Source organism: Ornithodoros turicata, chromosome 2 (assembly GCF_037126465.1).
Source record: "Ornithodoros turicata isolate Travis chromosome 2, ASM3712646v1, whole genome shotgun sequence".
Classification (NCBI taxonomy): domain Eukaryota; kingdom Metazoa; phylum Arthropoda; class Arachnida; order Ixodida; family Argasidae; genus Ornithodoros; species Ornithodoros turicata.
The window spans coordinates 58732062-58754789 of NC_088202.1; the positions used below are offsets into that span (position 1 = coordinate 58732062).

General features: G+C 45.7%; 1 protein-coding gene across 1 annotated transcript; it reads left to right on the top strand.

Moving 5' to 3' along the window:
* The first annotated feature begins 1793 nt into the window (after positions 1–1793).
* On the top strand, positions 1794–18304 carry LOC135383558 (uncharacterized). Its single transcript, XM_064612972.1, has 8 exons — positions 1794–1950; positions 2591–2733; positions 5892–6170; positions 6235–6546; positions 11585–11845; positions 12892–13008; positions 17187–17431; positions 17902–18304. The coding sequence occupies exons 1-8, from the start codon at positions 1848–1850 to the stop codon at positions 18071–18073; spliced, it is 1632 nt and encodes a 543-aa protein (XP_064469042.1). The 5' UTR covers positions 1794–1847; the 3' UTR covers positions 18074–18304.
* Positions 18305–22728: the final 4424 nt, after the last annotated feature.

A 22728-nucleotide genomic window follows, 5' to 3' on the forward strand; every position in this document is an offset into this window, starting at 1 on the left:
GGCTGGCAGCGCCTGTGCGTCGTATCGCTGGGTGGGTGTGGCGCTGCCGCTTTACCACGGTGATTACAAGTGTTGGCACCGAACTCGATAGAACGAATTGGTCCGCATTTCCGCTGAGCCGTGAAAGCGCTGGCCAGCACAACGCCGATTTAAAGGGGAACGGTGCCAACACTTGGATCGTCTGCCTTAAAGACGCCAGAAGAACGGCAGGCAGCCGATGGGGGGACTCGACGCCACCACCTTCTTTGCCTGACATTGCACTATGACCTTCAAGTAGACACCAAGGAGTAGAGGCTGTACCCGCACGGCCACGCCGCGGGTAATCTGTCTCTGGTGCATTGGGGGCATAGTGAATGTTTTGCACAACAGAGTGCAGAATGAAGTTCTTTATCTGGCCTTCTCTCTCAACTAATTTGTTTGTGGCCGTTTCTGCTTTTGTAATTACTTTCTTTAATAGGAGACGGAAGAGCATGGTATCCAAAACGCAAGAGCTACATATAATGCATGCAGCGGCTTCTCCGCGAGCGCGGTACCTGGAATAGGGTTTCCGTAACGCATAGCAGTGCGCCTGCGTTCCGCGCGTGCAGGGCCGCCGCCATTTACAACTAAGACTCACAAAAGAAGAAGATAATTACGAAATACAAAAAAAGTATTTCGTAAACGTGTTGCGTCGTTACTAGTAAAAACAATTGCTATCGCAAAACAAAATAAACTTATTTTTTTGCTGTTGTTGTTAAAGGGACAGTCTGGGAAAATCGGAAGGTTACTTTTGTCCAACTGCACCGCAGGCTTACATGTTGTGTGGGATGTTTCAGCTCACAAAATGGCGTGGTTTTCGAGACTCCAAATAAAAGCAACTCCTCTGACGACATCCCGTTTCGTTTTTCTCTCTCGCATGATACTTGCCCCAAGGATCATCTACAAATGTTATCCGTCATGTGAACATGATACCCCCAATAATAACAATAATAATAATAATGGTACCGTGATGTTACACGTCAGGTTTGTCTGCTCAGTGTGGCGACATATTGCACGTGCCCAATCAACCCAGGGGGGGCGCAGGACTGCGCAGTTGCTGGAAATGCAGAGAGGTGTTTCTTTTTTATGAGCGTACTGAACTGGAGGATGCGTCGTGATACCTGTGTTCACATCGATGCTACTCTGCATACCGTGTGATTGCTACTCAAAAGCATCATAATGGGCAAATGCTAGCACACAACAACTAACTATCGCGCAAACAGTCACACAAGTCACGTGCGGCTTTGCTTTTATGCACGTCACGCGAGAGCTCGCTGCGGCCTTTACTCAGAGCCAACTGCCGCATAGAAAAAAAAGTCCATTATAAATCACACGATACGATTTCTTCTTAAATATTTTGCACGGTGGTTGTGAGGAGTATCAGAAATCATAAGACACTGTTTCCCAGACCCATGTTTTCGACCGAATTGTCACTTTAAGCGTTTGCCGGCAACAGGCCGCGAGAGCGACGCAAACCAGCTTAGGGGTCCCACGCTACTTACGAAAAATAGCATGTCCACCCAAAGCCCGAAGTGTGGTTTGGGTTCTGAGCATGCGCAGTGGGCGACGACGCTCTTTCTTGGGGGCACCAAAGCGGCCTGTGTCCCCTTGTTCTACAGGACTTCCCGGAGAACATCGGAGCACAGCTTGTCTTTTGCATTACGTTTCACCAGGTACCTGACACCATCTAAAGATCATCAAAAGGAAGTTATTTTTGTTGTTCTGAAGCTGATGAAAGTGACAAAATGGGCGGAAGGTCAGGTGCACCTGCGAGGAAGAAGAAAGTGCGTTCCTTGTGCTTGAGACACGACGTTTCCAATTGAGGGAAAATGATTTTTTTCTTTGGTGAAACTCAATCGCCGAGTAGTCAAGAGGACACCGCAAAAGAACCATCAACGAGCATCGAAAAGCCGCCTTCTATTCCGCGCCGTGGTACGTTTAATCATGCGAGTACACTGTTGTACAACTACGTATGTCTCATTCTCGATTTCCCACGTAATCGTATCCCATACAAGTTGGAACTGCATCCGTTTAAAGGAACAGGTCCTGCCTACGAGTTTAACGAGAATTCTAATAGCCGTGTTCTACCATAATCAGTGTCAGTACTTCTGGAAAAGAAAAAGAGGTCGCACCAGCTCCTGTTTACTCAATCCATGTATTGATGCGTATATATAACATGTTGCCGAAAATACAGGTCGCGAGGCGATCTACTACGGGCTTAGCATGCTGGCTGGAGGTCTTGTGCCCGAGGTTCGCAAAACCGGACATCAAGAAGCATGACTGCTAAGAATACAAATGGCATGCTCTTAGGACATGAGCAGTTAATAGCGAGTTAAACGGATATCTGTTTTAACAGACACGAGAGCATTGTTCCAGCATGTGAAGACTTGCAGGACTTTTGTAACGCTCATAATACTGGCCTAATTTTGCTAATGTGATGTGCTTCATCAGCAAAATATGTGCAAAAAGTCACATTTGTAGCCCTGCACCGCTTGGTGTCATTTGGTACCGCACGCAATGATTGTCTGTCAAGGTGGTTGTTCATGAATTGATACCAGCTGTACCATCGCAGGTGTGTCTTTTTCTGAACATCTCGTTAGTCCTGGTAGGGGGGAACCCAAGACTCCATCCCCTGCCGTGGTGTCGCCGAAGCAAGCTGCGCCATCGCAAGGGGAAGGAGGAACCAGCTCACATGGAAAGCCAAATCCGCAATCTGTTAGTATATAAAGTCAATATAAAAGTATTGCTAATGTTGTTGACGTGGTAAGTTCCCTTACTACTGTACAGTCATCACCAGCAAGCACTGAAGCACCACCGAATCATGTAACTTTAAAGGTCCCCCATTGTGTCGGGCCCATCCACTAAAAAGAGTTTAGCTGAGTGGACGATTATCATTACACATCATGCTTTACAAAAGCCGGATAAATATGCAGGGTGACAATGTGTGATGACGACGACGAGTCAAGCACTCATAAATAATTAGTTATCTACACTGACAGGCACAGTATCCAAAATTGAACTTTGTGGGAACCATCCCCATTCTCGGGGTCGTGCTCGCCCGTCCGGCCTGTGAAGGAACGCTCTGCAAACTCAATAGCAAAACAAAGGTTTCTTTCATACCTGTTTCAACCAAACGGCTTATCAGCCCAAACAGTACATATGCAACAGTCGCGCTTCCAGATCAACGTCCCGCCTCCCGTCTCCCACTAATCCCGTCGCGCTCCCTTTTTACCAGGCTTCCTGTCCCTCTCCCTGGGGCTCCTCCTCGCCATTCCCCGGCAGCGGCGCCCTCTCGTAACAACAATACCGTGGTGGCCATCCAGTGGCGCCCCCACAGGTCTCCACATCCCCCCCGCACACAAACCCAGACCACGTGGTCTTTACAGTTGTTCTTCGGGGTCAAGTTCAATGAGGAAGCCTTCTTCAGGGCGAGCGCTACCTCCTCACGCAGCAACTCAGGATGCAGACGACGCAGCGTCACAACCGCAGAGGCAACATCGACGGCTTCGGGTCGTGCTTGTGCAATACGGGACCGGTGGAGGTCGCTGCGTCTGTGGGTGGCTCGGTGCACTTATGGAACTTGACAGACGGGGCACAGGAGTCGCTGCTTGTCGGGGGAAAGTGGCTGCAACGGGTCGGCAGGGTTCCTCTCTGAGACTGTTAGTCCCCGGAGAGGCAGGGAGGCTGTGGCGGGGTCGGCGCTCTTGAGTGGGCGTGTCTGAGACGACCACTTGGAGTGCGTGGCCCACGACACGGGGAATCCCTGGTGCACTACCGTCCAGGAAGCGACCGGTTTCTGTCTTGGACCGGGGGACCTGGATCGTGGCTGGTCCGTCGTGCCAGTAGCCCTGTACCCAGAACGGGATCCCCTGAGGACCATGTTTTGCGAGCGCCTGAACAAGCGCTCCCCGAATATAAAAATGGAAGGCCGCGTAACGGTAATCACACTAACCAACGTGAGCACCAGGATATGGTGACCGAAATAGGGAGTTAGCGGAAATTCACTAGCTAAATAGCAGTGTCCGCATATTTAACTAAGGCAAGGATGGGCCAATCTTTTACTGTGGTGATCAATCTCTGTCCGAATACAAAGAGGTCAAATGCTCGTGGGACTAACGAGACATTGCAATCATACTCGACCCTTATCCAAACCAGCTGAAAGCCGGCAGTCGACCGAGACGGCACCTGCTGGCCTGCGTAATGCGGTCCTAACGCCAGTATTGGCGCCAGCGGGGCTTTGGGCAAGGAAGTCACCGTAAGCATTACGGTCTCCCCGCGCTATCGCATCAAGGCTAGGAGCATGGTTTGCTCATTCCAACCAGCTAAAAGCCGGCACTCAATCTAGTAGACACGAAATTTACTAGAAAGATATCGTGAAAGTACGATCTTTCCACGCTATCGCTTCAGAGCTATGAAAGCGATATGCTCGAACGTATTTGCGAAAGCGGGGGTCTGGCACTGGCGGGAATAGCCCACGTAACACATCGCCTATCACTGCAACCTGCCGGATGCGCGTGATTGTAACTTCATTTTTTATTCCCGTGTCGGTTTGATAGGCCGTCAGGTTATCTAAAAAAGTCCGAGACTGACTTTCAGTCTGTGTACCCACGAGGTCTGTGTACCCAGTCTGTGTACCCACGTCCAGCGAGGAAGGCACTGCAGACACCATAACTCCATCGACTTAACGGCATGAGAGAACGGGTTACCGTCGAAGAGGCCTCCGTGCGACGGAAGCGACCGGTCGGTGGAGCATCTCCCCTTAGGGCGGGGCTCATACTTATAGCCGTGAGGTGCGTGCTGGGCGCCAGGCAGGCCCTGGACAGCTAGTGAAACGAATGCAATGCTCAAAATAAACACCATGAAGAGCCACGATACTGGAATAAAGTAAAAGAAACCCTCGATACTAATCCCTTACCTGACAATTTAGAACGTAATCCGCTTCTCCCATTAACAAAGAAAAAAATACTTTAAGCAAAGCACTGCGTTCCACACGCCGCCGGGCGTAGGAGCAAGTTTAAGAACACGGAGCGTCACCCACCCGTTCCGGTGGTGCGGGAGGCATGAGACTCGGGCGATAAGGAAATTAAAAAAAATACCGCGGTTTTCCGTGTCCTGACAAGAAGTATTGGAAACAATGTTCCATTCGGATTCGCTTTTACGGAAACGTGTCAGTGACGTCCATCCCTGTGGCATATTCTGGCGTGGGGATTGGCCCCGAGCAACGTAGTCTCCTGCGTAAGCCTTGTGTTCTTGCCTTTGATCCCGTATTGGTCGGAGGTCAGGCACTAGAGTCTGGACAAGCAGTACTGTTGGCACACGGCAATACAAGAGGTGTCCGAGTTCCACTGGTCGGAATGGGGGCATGGTATCATGTAAAACTATTTCTTGTATTCAAGCCAAAGAAGCGCTGGGCGCCGATGTCCGAAAGTCGACTGTGTACAACGTTCTGTAGGAACGAGATAAGTGGTGGAGCAAGAAGCTGCACGCATCCGCTCACTTGACTCTCTTATCCGGAAGTTCCCTTTTCCGTACGATAGTGCGTGATTACCGAGGCGTCCGGATAAGGAGAAACAGGTAGAGAACGAACTTTCCCCTTAAGGTATACGCCGACCGAAAACTGGTATTATTCGCAGTAAAGGCCTGATAACGAATATGCTCCTTTATTGCCAGCCCAACAACACTACCCTACATGCCACTACTTGCATGCAGAATGCATGCTACCTGCTTAACACTATACGTCAAATATTTTAACAAGGCGACGCTGTACTTTGGTAGCACAATGTTTGAAGTGAACAGCTGTTGACGTATATGTGATATACTATGCCATCGTCTGTCGTTCTTTTTCTCTGTTTCTAAGATCGGTTTCGGTACAGGCTTCCGGACTCGAGAGCAATAGCATCATTGGCGTGGTCCCACAGAGACATAACAACCTTTACTACCTCTGGTACTCTTCTGCTCTTCTCCTTGGAAGCCTTGCAGTGCCCCTGGGGCTGCTTATTATGGCTTTCGTCCGCGGGCGACTGGCGACCAAGGAAGCAGACCTGCAGGAAATCACCACCGACGTCAATATTTCAACGACGGACTATTTACCCAACGTCCCCGAAAAGTGCCTACAACAAACTGTTGTGACAGAGCCCGACCCTGGCGGAATCGTACGTCACGCTTTACAGACTTTCTCTGTGTGCTGCACAGGCCACAATGAATTTCGCCGTGCAGGTTCCAGTCACATCATTTCCTTCAGGCAGTTCAGCAGCGGCACTTCCGTTTTTCTGTGCTTACGAGACCGAGGTATTACTGCCAACGCCTAACGCCATCAAGAGTTACGGATACTTTCTGCCTCGCCATCTCAACGCTGAATTTTGCCCGTTCATCCTATATGAGTTCCTGGTACCGCGCCACGCTTCGTACAGCACATTGCAACCGCAGCTCGAGGCAAAATCTGGTCTTCGGGAGATCCTAAGTTTTAAAAACAAGAGCAAACCTTGGGAGAAAACTAAGGTCGTCATATCCGTCGGGGGACATCCTGAGGTATGTTTCTTATTATTTGCCATACGGAGGTACTTCGCCCCACAACACCGTTTTCTATTGGCAATAGGCTGCCGGTTAGAGGGACGGTCGCATCGAGAAACCCATCCATGAAACCGATACTCCTATGTTCGGCATCGGCCGACACTGTACTTGCTAATTTATTTTTTACTTTTGTTGTTATGACTTTTGTTTTGTTCAAAAAGCTTGGTTATTAAGCGAACGAATTTTAAACATCAGCCCTGCTTCAGCGGCCGCAGAAGCTCCGGTGGTGTGACGTCGCTCCCTAAGCGGAGGAGTGAGAGCGCTGTGCTCACAGAACGAAAGGCTCCGTCCAGACGTTCCGTAACTCTATGAGACGCCACACGGCCGTGGCATTCATTTTCTCAAGGCAAGGTCGCGCCCTAATTGGTTTCTTAGGGAGTGACGCTTTCTTGTTTCTCCGGAGAGTGAGTTCCGGCGCACCCTCAATATCCGTCATCTGCTCTTGTAATGTATTCCGTCGAATAAAAGTCAAACTACGCCACTGTTTCGCGCAGGATTTTCGATATCGTGATGGAATAAAACGACGCTATCGTTTCGAAATCGGCTGGAACGGATGCGACCGTCCCTTTAAGTATTATGCTACTAGGCGACGATGAGCAAGCTTCCTTTCTAGAATGAATGCTAGGCAGGTTTCTCTTTCCTAATTTTTCTTCGGTTTCTCTCTCTCTCTGTTGTTGTTTTTATTTATTTATTTATTTTTTGTCGTAACATTGCAATGCATTATTCCGCATAGACGACACGGTGTTTAGTTTCGTAATTTTTAATCTGGTACTGCTGCTGTCCGCTCCCGTGGCATCCGAATGCACCGGTTTGTGCCGTCGGTGACAAAGCAAATGGAGCTCGACAACTCCAGGGCCGCTAAGGTTCACCAATTCGGAAACTGTGCCATTCGTGCGGCGAACGAGCTTTATTGCCTTGCGCCTGTTTAACGGTTTGTTGTAAAGCATGGTGACATCAGCCAGTCTATCAATTTCGATGCCATTTTTTGTCTACGCAATTTGTCCGATGCAACGAGAATAGGAACTACGGAAAGAACCATACGACCCTGTCTATCGACTCGCCACTCGAATCGCCATACGTAGGGACGCACCGGATACATATCCACCCTCTCGCGCCAGCTGTGTAACGCGGCTAGAACGCTAACAGAATAACGAAGAGATGTTTGTATGGTTCCGTGTTTTCGGCATTTATTCCTCGGGAGATTCGGCGGGTGTTTTTCGTGATTTATATATTTTGACCAATTGGGATATTTTCGGCATTTTAAAATATTGGGCCAAAACATAGATGCCGAAAGATCGGCAGCTCTAATCACAAGTGAGAAGGACTATATGGAAGGAGAGCAGCTTGGTAGGAGGACGATGACAACACAAATAATTTCCTTTCCTTTGTTGAAAGCTTCCACGTGCACACGAACCCTAATGTGTCACTAATCAAAGTGTTACAGGGCAGGGATTTTCCCTTAATAGCTAGCAGATCCGCAGTGCGGTATTCCCCGCATTCCATCTGGAAACGTGATGATGGAAGAAAGAAAATGTCATGCCCTCGTGGAAGAAAAGGCCGATCCAGGTACCCGCATCTTCGGAACATATGCCGAATTTTCACAAAATATTCAGCCAGTGTTTCTCGGCATTTTTCCGCAAATGCTGAAAATGCGGAACCCTAGATATGCGCAATGTCCGTCTGGTACAATGAGACACAACTCAGCTTTGAAAACACATACTGTTTGCGGTTTAATTGGTTTAGGTACATGTATTGGTATGATGTAGATGTAAGAGGTATTTCCTTTAGCGTCAACATGGATGTGTACGAACCACGGAGCAAGAAATTGGAGAAGACTGAACTCGAGGTAACTGAGAAGCTCCCTGTTGACGCGTAGTGTCGCCAGTTCCGCTCGTGACACGAAGATGGCGCAACTTCACGCCGGCGTGTCCACCGTGAGAATTCATAACTCACGGTTTTACGCCACGAGAAAACTATGATCGTGAGGGACGCCATAGCGCCATGGCGGCATTCATTTTGGCCATCTGACGGTTCCTTAACGTGTGACGAAAGCTCAGCACGTGGCACACTGTAGTTTATTTATCTATTTATTTAGAATACATTAAAGACCCAAAACGGGTACAACATAACGGAGAAGTTGGGCGACAATAACACTGTAGAAAATGAAAAGGTAATTAGCATGTTCGGCAAACAGCAAGAGAAACGTCAAATATACTAAAAAAGGGAAATACGCATAGACGCCGCGAACAACAGTGCGGAAAAGCAAAAAACAACGGAAAGAAGAGTCAGGGGAGAGAGACAAATTGGCGATGGCCGCCTGAAACCGGGGATGATCAGTGAAAAGTGTTACATGGCGGGGAAGGTCATTACAGAGTCTTGACAAACGGGGAATAAACGACTGGGATCCGTAAAGGGTATCATACTTATGTACGCAAACCTCATTTTCGTGATCATGACGTTCAGATATGTAGGAAGGAGGCTGTAAAAGAGATGTACGCAAAAAAATTGTTGTGATAGATTTAGTGAAAAACTAAAATCCCGATTGGATACGGCGCAACGATCAGGTAGGAAGAGCAAGGTCACTCCTGAGCGCCGTAATGCTACTGTCGAAGCCATATAAGTTAGTGACAAAACGAACTGCTCGATTTTGTACTCGTTCAACTGCAGAGGAAAGGTAGTCCTGGTAGGGGTCCCAGATAGGGCGAAGCAAACTCAAGCTTTAGCCTGATGAAAGTCGTGTAAGCCAGTTTTTTTTTCCCCCTTTTTTTCATGAGAGGGCGCAAGCCTAAGATTGCGTTGTAAGAAGCCAAGGGAACGGTTAGCGTCGGCGACAATATGGGAAGTGTGTTGAGACCATGAAAGGTCTGCAGTTAGTGTTACACCTAAGTATTTGTAAGATACGACGCGGACGAGAGGAGAAGCGCCGAAGTGGTAACTTGAAATATGAGGAAAGGATCGTGAGAAGGACAGAACTTTACATTTATGAGTATTGACAGGGAGTAACCATGCCGAACACCAAAATCATACACGTACAAGGTCCTCTCGGAGTGTATCACAGTCTAGGGCGAAAGATACTTTACGGTATAGATGACGCAATCGTCTTGGTAAAGACGGACAGAACTAGTTCAGCCGTTACAGATGTCAATAATGAAAATGAGAAATAAGAGAGGGCCTTTTACCGAACCCTGTGGGATTCCTGCGGTTACAGGTGCCAGAGAAGACGCTGTCTCGTTGGCTGTCAGAAACTGTGATCTGCCGCTTAAGAAATTCTGAATCCATAAGAGAACGTAGGGGTCAATATTGAATTTCGATAATTTTGCAAAAAGACGGACGTGGGGCACCCGATCGAAAGCCTTCGCAAAATCCAAAAAGACAGCGTCCACGTGGCAACCCTGGTCGAGAAAACTAAAAATGTCATGGGTCAGTCCCGCTAACTGAGTTTCACAAGAACACCCACGACGAAACCCATGCTGTAGAGGAAAGAAAACGCTGTTCTCCCCAAGAAAAGAAGTTAAATGTGACATTATAACGTGTTCCAGGAATTTACACAGCAAACAGGTTAGAGAAATAGTCCTATAGTTTCTGGGGTCAGCTTTGTTACCTGACTTGAACACTGGAATGACGTTAGCAATCAGCAAGTCAGATGGTATGTCACCAGTGAAAAGGGACTGTGATAATATTAACGTTAATGATTTTGCGGATATATGTTTTGTATTTTTTAACAATTTGGACGTAATTCCAACAACGCCACACTAATTAACCTCACTCGCGAAAGACAACGTGTCTAAGCAACTTGCAGCCTTCCTGAAAGTAGCTGACGTGCTCAGCGGGGGGTCGAACCCGCGACCTTTGCATCAGTAGACAGACATGCTACCAACTAATCCATCGAGCCCGGCGCACAGAACAATATGCCACAAGTGAAGTCTCCACGCCGAATTTCAACAGTGTCTACTAGCAAAATTAATCTCTGTTACACCGCATATAGATTCCTGAATCTGGCAAAATACGCGATCACAAAGCAATGGAAACTGGCGACACACTTTTTACTTTCACATTCCTTCCACCTTTTTTTCGCGGAATCTTCGTACTTTGAAAGATAATAACCCTCTCGGAGTTGTCTCAACGGCGCTGTGCGTATATTTTCTTGATACAGTTGCACATAACATAACGTAGTGTGTTTCCGTAAATAGTCAGACTGCTCACGAGTAATGTATTTTCTCTTCGTTCGATTTTTCTTTGTTTTGCTTGGTATGCTATATGGTAGCTCAGTTCACATCTGGAAAACCAGTAGATCTTGGATCTTGGATGCTGGAAATAGGTTCGAGTGAACTCTGATAAGCACCTTCGCTGTGCCACCCTGAACAACATTGGACAGTCGAATGCGGTAACGCTGAACGCGTCCGCTTCTACTAAATACCTTATGCATTACGTATCGTTACACACTCGAGCTGCTTCGACAAGGTGACGTAGGTGTGCTTTCTTAGGTACTCGTGTGTCCCATGAGGCACGTTTGACCCGTCGGTCGACCTTTCACAATCTACGTGACTGCGAACCTAACTTCGAACTTTAATGAATCAATGAACTGAAACGCGCAAACGTTGTGTTTCGTATATACCGCGCGATCCTTCGGAGATTCCTCCATTCTTGTAGCCAAGCTGGATCAAATGGTATCTCTAATAGACTCCTTTCTGATTGCACTCAAATCCTGAATTAATTCTAATTCAGCATAAACACTTGTACCCTATTACACGTGCCTAGGCCATTCCACAATGAAGAGGGCCCTTCAAATGTATCGCAGAACAAGAGACTCCGTGCCTGCTGCCATTCCACCGCCTTTCCTGTGTAGCGCGCCTTGCCGGCTGCAGCAGTAACTCGCGTCAGTAATTGGCTCGAGAAAACGCGCTCGCGACAAAGGAGAGGATCTTTCTGTCATGTTTGCTTCTGTAGTAAAAAATAATAAAAATAAAATAAACTCTGGCTACTCTTCCACGCACAGGACCAAATTCACTTCGCATCTTTGGTGAAAGTACGAGGACGCATGCGCGAGTTCACGCTGAGCCTTATTACTGCCTCTATCCACTACAAGGCTTCTGGAATAAACATCGACTGGAAGCACCTTAAGGATTCCGACTGTACAACCGACCAGCACGACAACATTCTGCTCCACATTCTGGAAGACATTCGAGCCGTCAGTGATTTCAACAACAGACCACTCCTACTCAGCGTCTCTCTCGAGCCTGATCTAGCGAGGAATAAGGTACCGTGCTTCTTCGCTCTCCTATCAGTTAATGTTGGGCTATGAACACTCCAGGTGTGGATTGTCTTTGTATAGTTAAAGGTACTGTACAGCAGTAGACAATCATGATATTCCAGTATGATGTGCCTAGAGACTTTGTTACTTCTAAATACCATACGCGGAACCATACGACTGACAACGCGCTATAAATATTTTTAATTTGCCATGAAAAATGCGGCGTAGTGGAGCGGTGCGACGCCTGGTGTCAAACAACCCCCTGTACAGCGGGCAACTGTGAAAATTGGTATTACACCCTATTACATCGGAACTTCCTTATTTTAGCAACCATATTATTAGTTTCCCTGTTTACCTATGTATTCTGAAACCCCTGTTAACAGTGTTTTTTGCGAAGTAACCCAGCGCTGGCCGCTGTTCGATGGAGGCTCTCCCTACTTCTCTACTGGGCCTGCGCGCTCCTTCTGTTCGCAGCCTCTTTCGAACGAACAAACTCTCTCTGTGAACCTGTGAACAAACAAGTCCCGACGCTGTCTGGCTTCTTGAACGTCTGACACATTTTTTTCAAAGGCTCAGCATTTCATTTCAGCATTTTTTGTTTATCCTCAGATGCGGATCGTTGTGTCGTTTATGGTAGATTGTGGTGGATTGTTATGTCGCGGGCCCAGTGTTATACCCATGCAATGTGGTTGCCGCCGTATGTGTCAGGAGTACGGAATCATTTCGAATACCTAGTGCAGTGTTGCCCGTAATCTTTAATAGTCATTTTCTAATTAATTGCACCATTGATTGGAATGAAACTTGCGCCGTTTTTGTCCTGGTGGCTTGGACTATCGAATAGCCACATTACATGACATTTGATCGGTGCTGCTTTACAGTACCTTTAACTACTCGGAACGCAGTTGCTGATGGTGATACCGTGAAAAGAGCGCATTTTCTTCGAGTGCTCTTGTTGAGGCCCAGAAACACAGATACCGACATAGATATCCATATGCACAATGTCCCACGTACAACATCTTGAGACTCAAGCAACTCCTTCGGTTCTTATGCAGAAGGACATAAAGCCCCTTGAGGCTCTGGTGGACTATCTCCTCGTGCATACGCACAGACTACGTCCTTCAACCGGTCCTTGTCTCACAGACAGCACGGAACGAAACTCGCTTGTGAAGGTAAAACAGGATTGAAATGATGCAAAAAGGCAGCGAAAAGAGTGCTGAAAATAGCTTGAACTGCGCGTCATTGATTTGCGACGTGAATCGCATTTTGCTAAGAATAACTATGTAGCCACATAGGATAATAATAATGATGATGATGATAATAATAATTATTTAAATAATAATAATAATAAGTCGGAGCTGGAGACAACGGGACAACTGCGATCATGATCGGCGCCGCTGTGGTCGGATCTACGGACCTGTCCACCTGAGCGTTCTTTAACGTGCGCTGAAATCTCGACACACTGCACACCACATTTATAGTCCCTCGCGAAAGACTATGTCTGAGTAACTTGTACCCTTCCACCTAGTTGCCACCGTCCTCGGCCGGGTTTGAACACACGATCTTGGGATGAGCAGGAGAACGTGCTACGGACTGAGCCACCAAGTGCGGCTATGCGCCATAGGCACCGTCGAAAGACGACAAATTGTGAAGCTATATGTACATGTATTCACGAATAGTCGTCCACTGGGATGCCGAATGTCAATGTCTATAATGTCTATGTCTATGTCAAAGTATCGTACTAGCTGGGGCCGCTGAAACATACAGAAGGACAGTCAACTTGGTGGCAGGGTACACGTTGCTTATATAAGTCGTCTTCCTCGAGGAATATTACATACGGTGTGCCGTGTCGTAAAATTTTCCGTACATCCTCAATAGGACAAAATTAATTCACGGACCAGCAACTGTGGCGTCTCTTACGGTCATAGAGTCCTCCCCACGTTAAGTCACGCATTATTATTCTTGTGATTGAAGCCTATACAGAACATGAATTATTATTCATGTGATGGAAGACGATGCAGAAGCAGTCAAGTGCTCCTAGCTATAATTTCTTTGTTTTTGGCTACGGCGTGCTTTGCAACAAATAGCATGTGGTGCACTCTCCGGGTGTTTCTGTAAATTTGGTTGCGCAGTGGGAGTAATCCGCGTAGCGGAAATATTGTGCATGCAGGCTCCTGATGGACTGCTTGATGCATGAAAGAGGGCTTCGAGACATATTACATGCCGCCCGTAGTTTACTTATCTATTTATTTATTTATTTGAATACCCTCTAGGGGAAAGAGCATTGTAGAGAGGAGTTAATGTATACAACAGAAATTCAAACGAATCATTACAACAAAATAAAATTACAAGAATATCATAAAACAACATATGACACGCAATACAAGCGAACATTGGCAGAATAGAGAAACACATATTCAACAGATCTGTATCTGAATATGAATAAGGGTGCCATTCTAATGGGTTCTCGTTACAAATAACTGTGAAAAGATATGAATTAAACATATCTAAATGCCTACTTTCTGACGATGATCGAGTCGAGAGGAAAGATCTGGGAGCAGATGTAGTTACCGTGAAAGATATTTCAATTATCTTTGCAGCCAATCATCTATATTTGCCGTGATGTCACTGTAATCGCAATCCCGCTACCGATTCGTGAGTCAACTTACTAGTTACCCACGCTGTTTGCAGAATAAACACAGAGGCAACACACGATAAGCTGCCTTGTGACGGCTATGATTTATTATACAAGGAAGACAGCAAGCTTTTACATAGTTTCCAATCCGCAGAGTCGCCTTATCGCGACATTCGTAGTGCAGTTTCCTTGTCAGAAGTAGAAATCTGGTTTCTGAAGAAACAGTAGTGTCGAACTAAGGTTCCACTCTGCTTGTTGGAAACTGTGTAAAACCTTGCTGTCTTCCTCGTAATAAATCATTGTTGTCTGAAGGCAGTTTATGTCGGGTTGTCTCTGTGTTTATTCTGCCAACATGGGTGATGCGATCCAGGTAACCCGGTGTTCAGTGCTTCTCGATTTCGAATTATATTTTACCACATTTCGAAACAGACCTAATGACCTTCATCTCGATGGCACACTGTTGTGACGTATGCTAATTTGTTGTGGCTGCCAGACTTGCACAGTAGCGTGAGTACAGTTTTTATGTAGCGCATCTTAAACACCTTTGCTTGTAGCTTGATATATTGCAAATACTTTCAAACGTCCGTATTTAGCAATTTAAATACTTTCTAAAAACTTTTACTCATTTTCCAATTCACATTCAAGATAGTTATGTGTACGTGACACGGAGGTCGAGCTAGATATTCTCTTTTGTCACGGCAAAGCGTTTTGTGGTGTACATATGCTTTAGCGCCTGCGATATTCGGGACTCATTCACGCGGAACACCACTGCAGAACATGGAAGGACACACACCAAACATAGCGCCAGACACATACCAGACCTAGCGCTTACTCTCAACAAGTTATTAATGTTCATACTTACCGGTTACACCTTCCCTTCTATACCTTGCACAAGCCTGGCTCGTGTTTACGTCTCCCCATAAACCAAACGGACATGATCATGCCGTCCATTTTGCTGGTTCGTTTCTCAAAAGGAACGCTGCTGTGATGAATGAAATATTGCATGAAGCGTCTGCATGAAACTTGCAGTCGAATACTACGTGAATGTCAAAACTACAGGTTTTCCTGTGGTATTTGATCCTCCTTCTTTAAGATTTGATCCTTATGCCGTAGAATTTTATCCTTATGATGCCACTTTTAATCCTGATGCCCTGAAATTTAATCCTAAATTCGTGGGTTCTCCTTTCATATCCTCTTTCCTCCACAATGGACTAGTATAAGACTACCTGCATGATTTATGCCGTGTTGTAGGTATTTCCTTGTTTACAGTTACAAATGAATTTTGTATGAGAACTCGTTGCACTACTATGACATAGTATAAGACTATCTACGACCTGCTATGGATATTTCCTCGTCTACAGATACAGATGGGCTTTTTGTGACTACGACTACACTATGCACTACAATGAGGGTCGTTGATGGCCAGTGATGGTAAAAGCAGTGGCCCAGATAAGGTATACCTGTTTAGCCAGACGAGATGTTGAGTTGAAGGAAATGATCAACAGGCGAGTTAAAGAAAGAGAAGACACAGGTTTATTAGGGCTCTGAGCTTGTAAAGGGCCGAATAAAGTGTTAATGGAAGATGGTTGCCCGTCTAAGATGCCCGATAAACCCAAGGGCTTACGTGGTGTTCGTTGCTTTTACGCGTTGCAGCCGCGATGGTGGTGGTGATGGGTAGGCGAGGTGAAGGTGGTAACACAGTCGCTCACAATGATTCATGACCTGTTATGACTATTTCCTTGTTTGCACCTAGAAAGTAATTTTTATGACAGTTACTCTGATGGGACTGTGCAAGACTACTGGCATGATTTGTGTCCTGTAATGACTATTTCCTGTTATACAGATACGACTACTCTATGTACTACAATGGGATATCATAGTCCATTTGTAGCTGTCAACAAGGAAATAGTCATAACGGGTCATAAATCATGCAGGCAGCCTTATACTGTCCCACTGTAGTGCAGGATATATAGTGTATATATGTATATATGTAGTGCACTGTATACAGTCCCACTGTGTAGAATAGTCCCAGTCGTGAAAAGTTCATTTGCAGCTGTAAATAAGGAAATAGTCATAACGGTTCATAAATTCTGGAGACAGTCTTATACTATCCCATAGTTGTGCGAAGAGTAGTCATACAAAATCTACCTAGCAGGAAACAGGAAATAACACAACAGGTCACATATCATGCAGGCAGTGTTATACTATCCCATTGTAGTGGAAAGAGGAGACGAACATCGGATTATGCAAACATAATACGAAAATTTATGATTAAATTCCACGGCATTAGGATTAAAAGTGGCAGCATGAGGATTAAATGCCACGGTACAAAGATTAAATATCACGAAAGAAGGGTTAAAAACGGCAGGAAAACTTGTTGTCGGCAGTCCTAGAACTTTACGTCGGTCGAACACAGCGACCATTACGTGCTGCCTGCTACAAGATGAATAATCGTGAATTTGGTTTATTGAGTGTATTGTCAGCTCTAGAATAATGCCCTAAATATCTTTCGCGTGTGCTCTTGCGCGTCGTAAGAGTAGAGCATGGCGCAATAATGTGCTAGTTTACCATCATACTGGTCACACAACAGTACGGGACTGCATGGTGTGTCCCTCTATCACTTTTGCATATGTCACAAGGCAGTGCAGCCATGCTGTAATATGATAATATGCAATATGTAATATAACTATTTGTGATATGGCCTCTCTACTGCAGGAGATCGTATCACGCATGGCGGATAGTTCAAAGTTGTGTGTGAGCTTCTCCATGTTGATGAGAGGCCAAATGCCCGACACGGTACAGAAAGATCCGACCCCAGCATTCCCTTACTCCCGGACCAAAGGACTGGCCACTCCGTACGATATCTGCTCGTTACGAAGGACGGGCACTCCAAAGGGTGTTCCTTGCGACGACATAATAGTTGCCGGATCTGGTGGCCGTTACGAGTTCGGCTGGGACGGGTAAGGGATACACGTTGACATACAAATAGCCAGCATCATTATCACGTGAGCTGACATGTCCATCGTATTTATGTTGGCGTGGCGCCATCGTAGTATTTAACAGCGATGCGCCTCGCGTTGTAGCCATTAGAACAAGTGCTATGGGCACTTAAGAATGTCTTCGTTTCTGCGAAAGAAGGTGCAGGAAAGAGCCGGATACAAATTTTAGCCTTCTGCTTGGAAGGTTACAAGTTTTGTATCTAGGGCTTTACAATTTTTGTGACTGGAGAAACAATCTTTGTCCTTCTCTTTATTACACGGTGGCATATTTCACTTTATCCAAATGGGGCAGTATTTGGCATAGCTTTTTTGTACATTCAACAGCTAAACAACAATACCGTTGATTTCCCATAACAATGTTCATAACTTAAAAACGCTTTCTGAAGATGAGACTCCCCATGTTTTACCCCATGTTTCTGATCTGATAACAGGGCAGAAACGATCGAGAAATATGTGACCAGTCGCCCGACCACGAGACCGTGCGTCGTCTACAGGGACTTGGCCGCTACAGATTTCCTAAGCAAGTGTACTGTCCCATTCAAGAAATTTTCGAACGTCTTCCAGGCCTACAAAACAGCATTTCAATCCCTTCCGGGCCCGTAGTGCGTTGTAGTACAACTTCGACGGCACGGAAACCAGAGGAAACACCGGACCCTTGATATTGGCCACGACTTATTGAACACACTCTACATAAAGATAAGATAAAATAAGTTCAACACGTGCTTTATATGTGACTATCAAGTACGCACAACAATAAAATGTATACGCCTACACAAATGTGTGTGCGTTGATATCCAGCCACAACTACAGAGCAACATGGAGCAGCCGACCTCGGTAGTTCAGTCTGTAGTGTGCTGGCTTGCTGAGCTCAAGATCGCGGGTTCGATCCCGGCCGAGGGCAGTGTGGGGGAGGCAAACATTGCCTCCAGCAGCGTGTGTCGGAGATTTCCGGCGCACGTCAAAAGAACCCCAGGACATATCCTGCGGCACGTACAACATGTCGCCACACTGCCCAGACAACCCTTACGTGTAACACCACGACACCATTACCCGCATTACCATTATTCAACATCGAGCACGTGAAAGCTGCGCTTCTTCTGTGTGGTTTTTTAAAGCGTCATCTCTCCACAGGGGTGCCCTCCAATGTATTACTCCATAGACGAAAGCGTGTTGGGCGAACGCAATGCATTCTGGACACACACGTCACAGCAAACATCAACGCCCACGTGACCTTAAAGTTTGCGGCGCCTGTGATCCGCGGCTGAAACACAATCCCAGACTTTTTGATTAAATTCTACGGCGCCGCTTTGGACGTATTTCGACCACAGTAATTGTTTTTATTTCGTACTGTTGACGAATTCCAATGATTTCATGACGACCCCGCGCACTGAGCCGATGCGGTGTACCAAGGAGAAATGGGCTACTATGTCGCGGAAGCACGTTTACACTGGCAAAATACAGTCTCTTCGCTTTATGCCGACGGGAATATGTCAGCAAGCGCTAAAACGACACGTAAACAAAGTCACGTGAACTCAAATGACGTTTTCTACGGCGTATGACCAGGACAGTATGGCTTTTTTTTTTTTTTTGCCAAAACCACATTCGTTAGTATTTGCAAAAATGCTGAGTTTGTGTCACCCCGTCTGTAGGGAAGACCCACCCGAGATCACGCGGTCTGCGTCCACAGATGCACGTTACGTGACCCCCGCAGGGTGGAGCCAAAGCGTTCGAGACGCAGCGTATAACGGAAACCCCCAATACGCTGAACTGCCATTTCTCACTCAGTTCTAGCTGCACGCAGATGAAAAAACCCAGCAATTCATTGAAAACTAACAGGAGGACAGGCTGTCGGGGGGCGTTGGTTGCTCTTGTGTTATCACACGAGAGCACGAAGCTGCTTTTTTTTTTCATTATGTCGGCCTTGGCTCCCTTGGGGGCGTTGTGAGCAGTATACTGTATATAAGCGTGTGATGCATTCAAGTCAGTTTGACATTCAGTGCTTCGTGTTCGTCTCGTCCTTTCGTGCCCCCTGCACTGGGGTTTTATCGCTTTTAAAATGTACCACCAAACAACCCGCTTCTCTCGCGGATTGGAAATGCCTTTTGCGCTGCCCCGTCGACAGCCACTGCACGTCGCTCTATGTAACATCCATAAAATCTTGGCCGTCAAGAAGTCAACAAATGCAGTCCTCAGCTGAACGAGTCGTTCAGGCTAACGAAACGAGCAATTTTATCGATGCTTTGCGTGGTCACAATATGTGCTCCTCGTGAAGCTTCTTCTTTGTGGTTATTTTGCACGTTGCGAGCGCTCACGTGTTGTGATGTCACCGCCCTGAGGGAAGAGCAGGCTGGCAGCGAGGCTGCATCTTCTCTGACCAATAGGACTGTTTCATTTGTTCCGATAGCTCGTATTCTCGTGCTCTCATACATGCTTATTGCGTTCCAATGTTCGTTCCCAGCACTGATTTCTATCTATAAAGGCTGGATGGCGCATGGGAGAGGGGCTCGCGGGGGAGAGGCGTGCATTCGGGCCGCCATGTTGGGAGGCCCTAAAGCGCAGTGTGCGCCCATAGAAAACAATGGGAGGCAACGGAGATTGTGAGTATTTATAGCGCTGCAGGCGTTGATCGTTGCTTGTCATCACACAATTTTGTAAGGTGCCAGTATACTGATGTATCCTAACAGTGTTTCACAGGTGTCCTGCCGTTCGATTCTTAATTACGTTATGTTTTGCATTCCGAAACTAGACCGTCACAGCAGTGCAGCGCTGGGGATTGTACTACAGTACGTTTCCCAGCCAATATTTCAACAAGAAACGATGCGAGATTAACAACCACCATGTATGTAATATCCCGTGCTGCGTTCTGGACAAAAATTGTTCCATAAAGAACGGTCCGGGAAAGGATATACTCGCATGGCAGAAAGAGATCGTTCTGTAGAATCACAGCCGTTGTTTTAGCCGTGTATCGGTTTCGTATGATTTATATCAAGCACCGCCGCAGAAAGTGTCTTTTAGTGAACGACTGCGGTGCTTTGCCTCGCAAATATGGACACACCGAAGCAGCCCAAATACGTTGTGAGCGTGATTTAATTGCTTTACGCAATTAGAACACGCTCGTTAGGACAGTTAATGAGGTAGTGATGTAAGCTTAATCAATTAAGTTACTTAAAAGTGGTAACACCTCCTTGAGACACAAGATTTACCTCTTTTTGAAGTACAGCCCTTCTATGTTTGTTTGTTTCTTCCTTCATTTGTTCTGATTATTTGCAGGCGCGGTTGTGCCAAACTGAATGTCCTTCTCGAGTACTCACATGCTTTTGCTGAATACAACTGCAGCGTGAGCAAAGCTGCTTAGGAACGGGGCCTGCTATCCAGTGCTGACTTTGTCATGCTTGTTATGTGGAGCACGTTCGAAAAAATGCAGCTGCACATCTGAAACTCCAATGAGTATCATCGTCATCTAAAAGAGAGCGCCGTAGCACCGTTGTGAGACCAGACACGCTTTCTGAATATCTTCTATGGCACCTTCCGCAGTTTGCACAATTTTGTTCAGCATCGAAGTCTCTCATAGGAACCACTTTGCATTAACTGTGACTCCCATCTTACATTTTGATGTGCAAGGGCCTTCTTGCACTACACACGTATGGTCTGCAACAGGATAATTGCAGCAGGACGATTTGGAGCTTGAAACAGTTGTGATTTTGTTATTTTGGCCCTCGTGTACACCGTCTGTGAAACGTAAACAAAAAAAATCTAACACGATATGCTTTTGTAAAGAAGGTCACTGATGGTGAGTAAAGAGAATATACAAGTTCAAGTTTATTCAACATTTTATATCATACATTATATTATTCAACATTTTATATCAAGTTTATACAACATCAAGTTTATTCAAGTTATTTCTTGCACTTATGCGTTTCAGGATACAATGAACGTGCAGGGAGGTCACAAAAGACTACATTTATTGTTTTATGACCTTGCTACAATGACAATATATATTTTAGGAATGACAATGGACAGGTACTCTCTCTAAATTTGTAGCACTCAATTTTAGGTTAGAATGAGCAATGAATAGCAACTTCCCTCCTGGTATTTTCTTATATATGATGAATTTTGAATTTAATGTGATCAAATATGTGTTAATATAATAATATATATAAGAATATAATATGTGATAAATGAATGTGATCAACAGTAGATGTAAACAACACCAGTAGCCAGAGAAGTGCATTCTCAAGAAATAATTTTCTTCTTATAGCATATATGTGCATGCCTATTAACTGAAACAATTATCACGGTTCTCACGGTTTTAATTTCTGAGAGTGTACTGTAGAGACGGCTTAGATCTACAACAGTTAATACAAGGTATTATATACTGTGAATCCCATGTTAAAAATTCCATGTGACACATACTTTTTGGAGGTGCTGTGGTAATCAAAGTTTGTGGGCATTACGCAGGTTCTGCACCCATTTCTTGAGTATGTCGAGGCAGCTGTGAAGTAACCTGCATTGATGATGATTATTCCAATTTTTATGGTGCATCGACAACAAAGGAAATAATACATCAGAACATTGGTTTGGGTGCAACCAGTTAAAAATAAATATGTTGATTAATAAATGCATTGGACAAATGTTAAAACATCAGTTTAAAACATGGTTTACAATCCCTGTATCTTCTAAAAATTAAAAAGATGAAAAACTATTCTAAAAAGAATATGGGGAACTCTTCTAAAAAGAATTATAATTATTATATTGCTGGGTGAAGGAGCCTAAAGTGTAAGGCGTGTTTCTGATGTGAACCACAGTGCGTGCACTGAGGTTGTTCCTTCCTGTAAAGTAGAAACCAGTGGATGAGGAACGTGATACTTACCTGTACACCCAGCCGTATCACACTACACAGATTATTCACTGGGTAGCCCTCATGACGAAACCTGTATTGAGAGACCACCCTTAAAAACTGCTTCAAATAGCACGACACGCTACAAATTATTACTATCGTAACAAGCTGACGATACAGCTCAGACAAAGGCGTTATTCAAGTCGCGCCACACCACCGTTACGTAGGATTCTTTGTCACAAATCAAACCAAGGCACAAAACAATACCAATACATGAAAAAAGGTGACAATCGTGGTCTCATTATGACGTAATACCGAACTTGTGCGCGAAGGTAATTCAAAGAAATGAATGTGGCACTTGCTTCCGCAGAGAACACCATGTACCATGCTAGCAATGCATGCAAAAATGCGCTCGAGTGCT